We start from the raw sequence: 13,064 nt of genomic DNA on the forward strand, positions 1-13,064 counted from the left end.
ATCCGTTGCCAGACACGGAAAAAAAAAAAAAAAAAAAAAAAAAAAAAAAAAAAAAAACCAGATCACTTCTACTCTCGTGGAGTATTCAGTGTTGGCAGTGTGATGAAATGTCCCGTGGTGATAATATAGAGCTTGTGCTCAGGATACCATTGGATAGAATGTCCCCTCCCCTCATTTGACTTGGACTTCAAAAGAAAGCCAACCTCGGGCCGGCCCGGTGGCGCACTGGATAGTGCGCCGCTTGGGAAGCGCGGTGGCGCTCCCGTCCGAGGGTTCGGATCCCACAAACCGACCGGCTCCCGCTCACTGGCTGAGCGAGGCGCGGGAGCAACACCGAGGCTTGCGATCCCGTTGCCGGTCCCCGGTCCGGTACGGGGGCAACACTAAGGGTTGCGATCCGTTGCCGGACTCGGAAAAAAAAGACAAAAAGCCAAAAAAAAAAAAAAAAAAAAAAGAAAGCCAACCTATCTGATAACTGCTAGAAAGATTTAGAAATCAGTTATAAGTTTTCTGACTCCATTCCTATTCAAACCTTTCCATCTCCTAAAGGCAGCTGATGTGGTAGGAAGCATATTAGGCATTTAGCCAAACAGACTCTGGTTCAGATCTTGACTGAACCATTTTTACTAGCTGTATGACTTGGGATAAGTCTCTTAAATTCCTTTTCTTGGAGGCAGTAGGATTAAACGAGTTTGATACTAGGTTTAACCCAAAGTTGCTTTGCTACTGACCACCCAGTGGGGACAGGGGTAGGAGTAGGATGCTAGAAAAGTAGAATTCAGAGGAGACCCAAGAGCAGAAATGGTACTTGTCAAATTAGCCTTATCTGGAAAAGAACTATTCTGCTGAAGATCAGGGGTGAAAAAATAAAGAAATAAACCCAAAGGAACTCCTTGGGGGTGGTGAGATCACTGTACTGAGACAACAGTTTTAGGTTCCTTAGATTCCCATGGATCCCTCTTCCCTAACTCTCTTAAGTTTATTTTTATTTTAAGTAGGCCCAGGTCACCTTCCCTTCCTCTCACCCCACCCTAGGAACCCAGTGCACTCAGACTGCCTAGGAGTTGATCTTTGTTGTAAATTCCAGGCCTCTTTTGCTTTTCTCATTCACTGAAGAAAAAAGCCTACAGGATGATCTCTAAAATACAGCTTTCTATCGAAAGCCTCTTGACTTTAATCTATACCTGGTTCCTTTAAGGCCCAGTCTCTAATTCAAATTCTCCATACACGGACCCTGCTTATTATGAAAGTGATCCAAATCTCCTTTCTTTATCCTTATTTCTCCCTGCTATTGGGAGGGAGGTAGGGGGCGGAAGGATTCTCTCCATTTTTTTTCGCAGTGGTTTTGCTTTTTGTTTTGTTTGCTATCTTCATCATAGAAATTGAGGGCAAAAGGATCACAGATTTTTTGTGTGCATGTAAGTCATTATATACTTCTGGTTCTCCATGGCACTGGCTCAGCTGCCTCACTATTCCCAGGCAGTTCAGTCTCAGTTTGCTCATGATTGGCAACACTCGGATTCTATCTTGGAGATCAAAAACTTGAGAAATATTTTAGGTGGCTTTGGTTTCATTGACAATGGAGTTGCAGTGGTTGGGCGTGGGCAATGCTTAAAGGCTAAATAAAGGCTCTTGGTAAGAGGACATATGTTGAGAGGTGTTTCATCTTTTCTCTCTCCATAGCAACTTTATCTGTAAGATTAAGCATTCTGTTGGTGGTGCAGTTAATAAAAAATCTCAGCTCCCATTCAGAGCTGTTTATCTGCCTTTATTGGAACCTATTTACTTTCATCCATTTTATCATTTGATTTTTGTTTCCTTCTGTTTTCCCAGGTGGCATTGGTAGGGTGGTCAACGGAGCCTTCATGGTGCTGAAAGGGCATCGGTCAATTGTTAACCAGGTTCGATTTAATCCCCACACCTACATGATCTGCTCTTCTGGTGTAGAAAAGATTATCAAGGTGAGGCACCTTCCCTTTCTGTCCTTCTAGAGAAATTATTACAATTCATAATTAGAAGAAACTAGATGTGGGACCTCATATCTAAACATACTAAAAGTATATCAAAGTTCTCATTGCTTTTGACATTACAAAATATTGGAAAATTATATTAAAAAGTGGTTTAAAACCCTCTATTCAGAACCTTTTTTAAAAACTAGTCAGTAGGCTTTGAAACAGAGGACGTCTTCTAGACACTACCTTATATGCTGCTACATTTCCAATGGCCTTTGATTTTGAGTGTGATGATTTGTGCTTTCCAAACCTCATTTAGAGGTTAGGAGAGCCACTGTCCCCTCAGTTACTCAGTGTGCACTTTGCATTAATTGCTGTCCCAATATGGTACAGATATAACTAAGTGATTGCCAGAACCATAGCTAAATTGTTTTAGGACATATCAAAAAACTATTGCACATGGTTGTGATTGACGCTACTTGGATATGAATACAAAATATTTGCATCAATTGCACATTGGCTGAATGAACTCACCTCTGCCAAGGAATATTTTTATAGCTGCAACAGAGGGACCCCGCCTGGCCTCTGTCCACAGAAGGGTGGCCCACTCCCCATTACTCACAGACCAGTTGCTAGTAACCCTTTCCCATATCTGAGGAAATGAGGGTTCAGGGCAAATGATGAATTCTTGAGGACCATGTGATAACTTGACTTGTAAGTGAGGATAAATGATGTTCTAAACAAAAGTTAAAATTCCTCAGTTTTTAAAAAATGACATCAAAAACCTGAGAGAGATTTCAGAGAAAAAGTAAAAATTGGTTTATGCTGATTTAGTAATTTTCATTTTCTTTTGTCCTTTTTTAAAAAAACCAAAAAACTATCCAGAGTTAAGTCAAGTTGTGTTTGTTGGCAGGGCAGCTGTCAGAAATATACTGTTGGTGTGTGGGTCAATATTTGTATTAGCTCTTAGTCCAACCTCCTTGGTTTAGGCTGTGGGTCCTGTGAATCAGGGCTGAATTTCATGGCTGCACACATTTCCCCACAGGGTTAGAACAGGACTTCCAGATCATTTTTACTGACTTTTTCTTTTTATAGATGATGAGATTATAAATGAACTTATAAATGAACTGTCCAAAGTCTCACAGCTAATTAGTGTTAAAGCTTGGATTGAGCCCTGTCGTCTCTTCTTCCTGGTATACCACCACATTTGTCATGCTAGTGGGAAAACAGTGGGCAGCTTGATGTCCCTGCTAGGTTTGACCATCTCAGTAGTCCTTTACTTAGGCCAGCTTTGAAATGGCCCTGTCCTTTGCATGGCTCTTCCCTCTGCTTTGGCCTGTGAGTAATGGATTGGCACTGTAACATGTCTTCTCTAGGCCATTGACGTGATTCTCTTTCTCAGAAAGCTGTCTCCTTGGGCATCTCCTTTAGAAGAGATGTGCCTGTTGGTCATGTGCTCTGGAATGCTTCTATGCTAAGTTTCCCTAGTTATTGTTTAGTCAACTAAAGTCCTTACCTTAAAGGTCATAAGTTGGAAAGCAGCCAAGTTCTCAGAGGAGAAATAAAAGAAAATGTTTTCTTTGTGAGGTTATCCAGATTGAACTGTGGAACTCACTGCTCCCAGGTTCCCATGGGACCTGAACCCTGCCCTACCAGGAGGCCCGTTCAGCCATTTGAAACCTTGAGTCCGTACAGATGACCATGGTGAGAAGGAAAGCAAAAAGGTCTAGAGTTGTAGCTTTGCTATCTTGCCAGTGTTTTCCCCATTCACAGGCTGATTGGGCATGGTGTGGCGTTATAGCATTGTGGGAAAGGAGGTGGGAAGGAGGAGGATGAGACCTGCCAGCCGCATGTGTCTATTGGAACACTGCCCTTGCCTGTGCCTGCATCATCCCAAAAGGAGTGAGGACATTAACAGTGACTTGCCACCCAGGAGTGCCTTCTGAATTACCTGTGCCTGACAATTTCTGACTATTTTAGTAAATGTCACTTTCCTGCTTGCGATTTCTGAGAGGATTCGTGGCTCAAAGAGCATCACCCACCATGTTCTATTCCAGTCTGAGACCTGCTTTTCTCTCTCCATCTCTTTTCACTTCACCTTCTCCCTGTCCTTGTCCTTTATTGCTACCTTTCTAGATTGGAGGAGAAGAGTCCCTCCAAGGGACAGCCTCTTCTCACCCATAACATCTTCTATCCCCCTAAATGCCCATTTAGCAAAAGAGGGGGTTCATTTCATAGCTGAACATATTGGGGGACACATGGCAAACCCTGACATTTTTTCCTCAAAGACCAATATTTGTTTATTCACCCAATATTTGTGATATACCTACTGTGTGCCATTTGTGCTTATCCCTATGGGGAACACAAAGATGAAGAAAAATAACACAGGTCTCCCTAGGAATTGCTGACCCAGTAGGAAAGACAAGAAATGTAGATAATGGGAAATGTGGTAGATGTATAAGAGATATAAACGAAGTGCTATGGGAGGCTGGAGATTTTTTCCTCAATTGGGGTTATTCAGTGTAAGTTCATATTTGAACTAGATTTTGAAGACTAGATAAAGACTTCAAAATGAAGGAGAGGAGTAAAATAAGAAGAATGTTCCAAATAAAGGGAATGGATATTTATTTATTTCACTGGATCACAAATATTTATTCACCATTTACTGTGTACCAAACATTGTGCTTATGAATAATACTCAGAAGCAAGAAAGCATGGGACCTGTTCTGAAAATGATCATGGTTAGCCAAAGTGAAGAGGAAGAAAAGGGAGGACTAGGATGTAAGGCTGGGAAGATAGGCTGGAGGCAGGCCCAGAGGATCTTGGAAGCCAGATTTAGAGAGTGTGGCAACCACTCAGTATCAATTTAGGACCTTATCAGTGTAGTTTTTCTCACAAATTTCTAAAGTCAGTGTAATAGCACAAAGAGAGAAGAGGGCTTAGAGCTGCTACATCAAGCATGTCATGCTCACTTGTGTAGCTCAAACACTTGTCACTTAATTGCTTTCTATTTTGATAATGTTTGAATAAGAATTGAACTGCATCCTTTTCCTCAGCATCCCTTGAGCTAAGCTCTTGACTGAGCTTAGAGAAAAAGCTGCTCAGTCTTTTCCCAAGAGGAGACATGTGTAGTCACCGTTAATTAACATGTAACAGGAAGTTGTTTTTTCATGGCTTCACTTCTGAGTTGTTGACTTTCAGAGTAAAGAAATGAACAATTTCACAAATGTTTGAAATTGATATTTTAAGGATGAGGGAGGACCAAGATAATAGGGACAGTCAATACTTCTGATATTCAAAAGTCTCTCTGAGGGTGAGACTTTTTGGTTGATGTATTCAATTGCCAAATGAAAGAGAAAGCACCACATTTATTGGTGCTTGGATATAGGTTATGTCATTTCATCATCCTCATTTTTACATGGGAAGTGGTGGGGCTGGGGCTCCCACCTGTTCTACCTACTCCCACACCTCTGTACTACGAGCCCCTTGAGAACTGAAGACTGGTGGTCTGGGATGGGGGTTTTGTTTTGCTCTGAATCTTAGGACTGGATGAGACTCATATACTTTACTGTTTAGATGAGGGAGCTGAGCCTCACCCAAGGTCACTGGCTAGCTAGGAGCTACGTGGGAACCTATTCTCAAGTCCCCTGCCTCTTGATCCTGTGTTTTGTTCCATTACTCCAAGCTTCAGGAATGAACGGTCTACCTCAGCTTAATACATTCCAGAGCCCAGACAAAAGCTGACTTTCAGTGTTATGATTTTCATTCCTGAAGTGAAAATGGGGGTGGTAGAACTTAAAAACTGGCTTGTCGAGTAGTTAGGCCAGCATCTCACCATCATTATTTTGCACTGTTAACAAATTCTGAGTTTCTATGAAGTACAAATAGATTTATCTTTATATTAGAGAACATGGTTAATAACATTTTACCATTTTTTTTTTAACCTGAGTAGGTGAGAGATTGGCTCAGAATTAAAAATAAGACCCAAAAAACACCCAAAGGGCTCTGCTTTCTTGGGCCCCTTGGCTTCCTTTCTAAATCACCAAACTCTTATTTCCTTAGACATCTGTTTGCAGAGATAGTCATTTATAGCTTGAGTCTCTTGAGAAGATGTGTCTTAATGTTTCCCAAACATTGAATCTCACAAAGAACCAGAGGATCTCTTCAGACAAATCCTTTATTTTCTGCTACTTATTTTGTGCTAACTATATTCCAGTATTTCTTAGAAGTTGGTCCACCTACTTACTCACCCCCTGAGTTCTTGTTAAAAATGTATAGTTCCTGATACCTGTCTGTGACTTACTAAATCAGCATCTCTAAGATTGGGGTTCACGATTCAACATTGTAACTACAGGTGATTTTTGTACACTCCAAAGTTTGAGAGCCACTGCTTAAAACTCTCCTGGGTGAGATTATGTAGCTGCAGAGGAAAGAACATCTGAGGAGTTATGAGCAGGGAACACATTGAGGGAGGATTGAATTTGAGTTGGAAATTGGAGGAGAGAAGCTATCTAGAAGGTTTCTTCAGCCCTTTTTGAACTGTGGGTCCTCCAAAGAGACACCAACTCCCGGGAATTGCCAAGCATGGTGGGAATGAACCTCAGGAAAGTTACCACAGGGAGGTGAATTTGTCCTTACATAGCTTTGGGGGAACAAAGCATTTGTCTTGGTGGAGGATGGGGTATGAGGGGCCACTGTTTTCTGGGTTGGGTGCCACTAAAGATAGACACAAGCCTGTCAGGCAAGAAAATTGCCTGGAATTTCATCTGAGTTTCCATGGCTACAGGCTGATGTAACTGAGCTTCTCTGTGCTGCTCTGTGGACCAGTCTGGTAGTCAGGTGGAGCTAATCATTCTCATTTGCAGTGACAGCTTAATTACCTTGAACTTGATTTTTGCATAATTTACCCAACCTGTGATTTTGGGCCTTTGGTTCAGAGAGACCTGAGTTTGAATCCTAGTTCTGCCACCTTTTATCCGTGAGCCCATGTCATTGACTGTGGAGTGGAAGAGTGTTATGTTAAGGGATGAGGCTACAGTCACTTTCTCCTTGAGGAGTTGTCTTGCCTATTCCTGTAGCTAACAGAGGAGTGGAGGAGCAAGCCAGCAGCCCTGGTTAAGAGGACCCAGTTTCCTGGGTAACTGCTGCCTGCATGTCCAAGAGGGAAGTGCAGTGTAGGCAGTTGGTTATTCTTATCAAGCTCTAGTAAGCAATTCCCATTAGTTAAAAATAGAAATGTTGCAGTTAGGGAGAATTGGAGCTATAGGCTGAAATATTAACTGTCTCAGGGGACTTAACTGCTGGGTCTGTTTTCACTTTGGAAAAGTGGTACCTCTCTGCACAGCCTCAGTTTTCTGAAAGTTTTTAACACATCGGCCAATCTTCAAGTCATCCTCTATCCTCTCAGATTATGATTATAATTTCTAAGCTACTAACAGAGGAAACTGAAGGGGAGGGAGACTGTGGGGGAGACAGTCTGTGATTATCCTGGGCCTAAGGTCTCTTGACACTAGGCTAATACTATGTCCTAGACCTTGCTTGTTCCTGCATCTGACTCTAGAAACCTCAGTTTTCATATGCAACCCACATGATCTAGTCTGGTAAAGAACATATTTTTACAGTTGGTTACCAAGTCCTGGCTAAATGACAGGGAGGGTCTGGGGACGTTCTACCTTGCTGTTCTTCTTCACCACCAGCTGTAGAATACTTTCCAATCAGTCCTTGTTGCTTTTGTTTTCCATCTTCTATGCAGATCTGGAGCCCCTATAAGCAGCCAGGATGTACTGGAGACCTTGATGGTCGGATTGAGGATGATTCCCGCTGCCTCTATACCCATGAAGAGTACATCAGCCTTGTGCTGAACAGTGGGAGTGGCCTATCACATGACTATGCCAACCAGTCAGTCCAGGAGGATCCCCGGATGATGGCCTTCTTTGACTCCCTAGTCCGCCGAGAGATTGAGGGCTGGAGCTCTGACTCAGACAGTGACCTCAGTGAGAGCACTATCCTCCAACTTCATGCAGGGGTCAGTGAGCGCTCAGGCTACACTGACTCAGAGTCCTCGGCCTCCCTACCCCGCTCCCCACCTCCCACAGTAGATGAGTCTGCTGACAATGCCTTCCACCTGGGTCCCCTGCGGGTCACCACGACAAACGCAGTGGCATCAACTCCGCCAACACCCACATGTGAGGATGCAGCCTCTCGCCAGCAGCGCCTGTCTGCTCTGAGACGTTATCAGGACAAACGCCTTCTGGCCCTTTCCAACGAGTCTGATTCTGAAGAGAACGCCTGTGAGGTTGAATTGGACACAGATCTCTTCCCTCGGCCACGGTCACCTAGCCCTGAGGATGAATCCAGCAGTTCCAGCAGCTCCAGCAGCTCAGAGGATGAGGAGGAACTGAATGAACGCCGAACCTCCACTCGGCAGCGGAATGCCATGCGGCGCCGACAGAAGACACCCCGAGAAGAGAGGCCCAGTGCCCCAATCAAGCCCACCAACACTTACATTGGAGAAGACAACTATGATTACCCCCAGATCAAAGTAGATGACCTCTCCTCCTCCCCCACCTCTTCTCCTGAGCGGAGTACTGCCACTCTGGAGATTCAACCAAGCCGGGCATCACCACCTTCTGACATAGAATCAGTTGAGCGAAAGATTTATAAAGCTTACAAGTGGCTCCGCTACTCCTATATTTCCTACTCAAATAACAAAGATGGAGAGACCTCCCTAGTGACAGGGGATGCAGATGAAGGGAGAGCAGGAACCAGCCGCAAAGACAACCCAGCCCCTTCTTCCAGTAAGGAAGCCTGTCTAAACACAGCCACGGCCCTGAGGAATCAGGACCTGCCCCCTGAAGGCTGCAGCAAGGATGCTTTTAAAGAAGGGAACTTGCCTAGAAACCCCAGCAATGGCCCAGGCCACGAGCACAGCAGCCACCCTTGGGCAGAGGCACCAGAGGGCACCTCTCAGGACACTAACATTGGTGGCTCTGTAGAACACTCTTTTGAAACCAAGAAGCTCAATGGAAAGGCTCTGAGCAAGGTCCTGAGCAGCCGGGCTGAGGAGCCACCCTCTCCTCCTGTCCCCAAGGCATCTGGCTCCACTCTGAACAGCGGGTCTGGCAACTGTCCCAGGACCCAGTCTGATGACAGCGAGGAGAGGAGCCTTGAAACCATCTGTGCCAACCACAACAATGGACGCTTACACCCCCGTCCCCCTCACCCCCATAACAATGGGCAGAACTTTGGGGAGCTAGAGGTGGTGGCCTGCTCTTCCCCAGGACATTCAGACACTGACCATGATAACTCATCCCTGACAGGAACACTCCTACACACAGATTGTTGTGGGTCTGAAATGGCCTGTGAGACCCCGAGTGCTGGAACAAGAGAGGACCCCACTGACCCCCCAGCCACAGACAGCAGCAAGGCTGTTTATGGCCACAGTGGCCTCAAAAGGCACCGAGTTGAATTGGAAGATACAGATTCAGAGAATTCCTCAGAGAAGAAATTAAAAACATGATACATAAGAAGGGAAAACAAAAAGCTACGAAAAGTAGCCTTACAAAAAAAAAATCCTGTTTAGTGAACACAGAGGAAAGGAAAAACAAGTATTAAAGGCACATAAAACCAGGGCCTGAAATTTTGTGTCTGATGCTGCTCCCTTCTATTCATCATGTAACAATGGATCTGAATGTCTAGCTGTCTGTTAGCTTGTGCTCTGTTAAGAAAGGGAAAAAAAATCCAAGTGACTCCTTTCTAGTGAGACTTGAGCATAGTGTCCCTGTGCAAGGTTCTGTGAAAGTAAACCCTTGTTAAGACGTTTGACTTGTTTTTGTGTGTGTGTGCACACTGGCACGTATGAGTGCTTTGTCTCCCAAGACCTTTCTTTTAGTTCTCCATGGAAAGGATCTGTGGATCTGCATTTTTTGCCCTCTCACCCTGTTTACATGCCATAGGTGTGCTGGTCTTAATAATGAGTGCCTGTTAAATCGTGTGTTGCCAGTGAGTTGTAGATTTATGCAGGGAGAATGGAAAGGAGAATGGAAACAGGCCTTCAGCCCATTGGCTATGCTGGAGAGGAAAGCATGGTTTCTTTCTTAAAGAAACTTCCATGCTTTCTCTAAGTAGCACTTCTTCATTGAGCATTTGACGTGAACGTACTAAAAGTAGAGCATTTTTAATGCTAATGAGAGGTTAGCACTTAAGATCAGATTGAAAAGAATATAGATCCCTGATAAATTTTACTCTTTGAAAAACTGAGCAATGCTGCAATTTGTACTGTAGGGAGGTCATAAAATATAATTAGTTTTGGATAACACACTTTAACCAGTTAGGTGCTAGTTCCCAAGAGGCACTCAAAAGGCCAGCAGGTGCTTTCTTGGCTCCATGTGATGGAGTCTAGGCATATTGAAAGAAAGGGAAGAGACAGCTCTCAAGAGCTTTGTGCTCAGACTACTAAAGTGGGTGTTGTAGGTGTGTTAAAGAAGTATAGTGATGAGCAGAATGTGGTACTATATTCATTTAATTCAATGAAAAACCATTGGTTAGAATTGGTGAGACTGGCATCTTCAGGCTTGTAGTTGACAGAGGCTGTGGAGGTCTGACTAGACTTTGCACAGCAGTAGGCATCTTAAAGTAACAGATTCTCATTGAGTAGGCCTGTTGGGAGGCAGAGGGTGTGGGAGAGGAATCTCCGGTTTAAGACTCCTGGCTCCCAGAAGAGACTCAGTTTCATTGAGGTAGATAAAGATTGAGAGGGGAATAGACCAAGAGATTTTTCAACATTGAAGTGGTGGTTACAGTCACTCGATTATCAATGAAGGATTGTACCAAACTGGAAGACTTAGGAATGACCAGATATCTTGTTGGTGTAGATGTCATGAAATGTCAGAATACTGGCAAGAAATGAAGAGAGAGAGATAACAATGTAACTTTCTTGAGTGCAGAGGTGCTAGAGGGGACCCAGGACTGGTGTAGGGAGGACCTAAGGCATGGGTAGTATGGCCTCACTGACCCAGTGTTTCTTTTAGAGGAGGTCCTCGCCTGCTGAAACTGGGACCAAGGGGAGACATCTGTGGAGGCTGAAGACTTGGATGAATCCAGTGCTGAGGGAGGAGGTTATTAATAAAAGGAAGGTAGTTGAAGCAAGCCAAAAGGAGATACCATCTCGCTAAGCTTTGCAGAAGGGAAGATGTGCCTAGTTACGTTGATGCGGGTGGGGTGTGAAAACAGTTTTAGGAGGAGATGGAGGATTGTGATTAGCAGTGGGGATGCATACAATTTATTAACTGGACTCTTACTGGGGGAGCGGGAAAGTGATTCTGTAACCAACACTAGAATTACTTTGGATTTGTAATCAAAATGGTTCAATGATGTGTCTTTGACTATTATAGATAATTGTAAATTCCAGTTTTATAAGCCCAAGTCATTTTACATTTGCTTTTCCAAAATGTATTAAATTGGAATTTTTTAATCCTTTATATACAAAAAAGGATATAATCACTCAGTGTGTGTTTCTCTTCCCCTTCTTAGCCAGCATACTTAACCCTTATATTTTATTTTATTTAAGTCTAATCAGCAGGTAGCCTCTTCTGAATTCTCTAAGGATATTCCACATATCTTCCTAGAGAAAAGGAGTAAATAGTTAAACTTTCCTTGGGAATTAGCTACTTGGTGGTTATACTTCCCAAATGCAGAACTTGGTCTTCTCATGTTAAAAGCCTTAATCTCATTAGGGTATTCAAAAGAGCAGTCAAAATTCATTATGGTTAACTTTTGAAGCCAAGAAAGATCATTTTTATTTTTAGCAAGGATGCCTGCCTTCCTTTTGAGAAACTCTTCCCAGTTTCCCAGGTTCACCTACCCAAGAGATAGGCCCCATGAGATACACACAGGAGTAGGCCGAGAAATGCTTGTTTCTGTGCTGTCCACCCTCATTTCCAGAGATTTTGTGTCTGTGTCCTGGAAACATGGCAGGAACCACTCCCAGGGTTCCTTTGCCTAAACTCTTGTAGAATTGAGGCCTGAACTTTGGAGGTGCATGTAATCTCCAAATTCTCCCATGATAGGTATTTTTACTAGCAGGACAGATGGCACTGATAAGATTAAGAACTATTTGCAAGTGTCTCTTGTTTTTTTCTGTACATAATTTTTTTTTTTTTTTTTAAAGATGACTGGTAAGGGGGTCTTAACCCTTGACTTGGTGCTGTCAGCATCATGCTCCCTCAAGTGAGCTAACCGGCCATCCCTATATAGGGATTGGAACCCATGGCCTTGGTGTTATCAGCACCGTACTCTCCCAAGTGAGCCACGGGCCAGCCTTTCTGTACATAAAGTTTTAAATGGCAGGTCCAGATATATAAAACCATTTCTCTTCACTTTGTTTTTCGCCTGGTTTTCAAATGATTCTCTAGGACAGCAGGAAAATGAGTTAATGAGTTGTTGGCTTAGGGCAAATGAAGTTTGCAGCTGTGCTTGCTTTAATAAGCTGAGTCTCTTGTTTGTCTGTCAAGGTGCCTTCCTCTGCTGAAGCCTTACCTTCTCACAAGCCCTGCCTCTTCTCACCCAGCAACGTTAACTCTTCTCTTGTGTATATGCAAATAAACTTGTTACTCACTTCTCATGTCTTCCTCTTCTCTTCCAGGGAAGACTTGGTTGCTTAGACACCCCTTCTCCTTTATTTCTTTCCTGTTTTAATTCTTGCCTCGTTGGATACTAGAAGACTAGGTGAAAAACTGTGGTAGTCCACATCCATGACAATGGTCATTGTCATTTCTAGGTATTGGGTCAAAGATCACATCTGGACACCAAAATGCAGGGTAAAGGTGATTTCTACTTGGTCTCCTCTACCAGGCCTACAGGGCCTAAGGATAATGAGATCCTAGAACTGACACTTGTATTTGTTGGAATTGAGGGAGCAATACGGTGAAGCGATGTTACAAACAGCCCCCAAAGAAATGATGTTTCCAAATATCAAATTGCTTTTCCCAGGCATGCATTGCAATCTCTTTCTCTTTTATTAAAAAAAAAAAAAAAAACTCATATCTTGCCTGTAAAGCTGCCTCCTGTAGTTAACAGAAAAATTCTTGCCAACCACGACCCTTGTCAGGAAAA

At 43.5% G+C, this 13,064-nt stretch overlaps 1 protein-coding gene across 1 annotated transcript in view; it reads left to right on the top strand.

Moving 5' to 3' along the window:
- Nucleotides 1–11,453, top strand: part of DCAF5 (DDB1 and CUL4 associated factor 5) — a 96,604-nt gene extending 85,151 nt beyond the window's left edge. The window contains exons 8-9 of the mRNA XM_008573714.1: nt 1,834–1,961; nt 7,705–11,453. Coding sequence (XP_008571936.1) covers nt 1,834–1,961; nt 7,705–9,471 — 1,895 coding nt within the window. The 3' untranslated portion in view covers nt 9,472–11,453. The remainder of the gene's footprint in view (nt 1–1,833; nt 1,962–7,704) is intronic.
- Nucleotides 11,454–13,064: the final 1,611 nt, after the last annotated feature.

Source organism: Galeopterus variegatus, unplaced genomic scaffold, assembly GCF_000696425.1.
Source record: "Galeopterus variegatus unplaced genomic scaffold, G_variegatus-3.0.2 Scaffold958, whole genome shotgun sequence".
In the NCBI taxonomy this organism is placed as follows: Eukaryota; Metazoa; Chordata; class Mammalia; order Dermoptera; family Cynocephalidae; genus Galeopterus; species Galeopterus variegatus.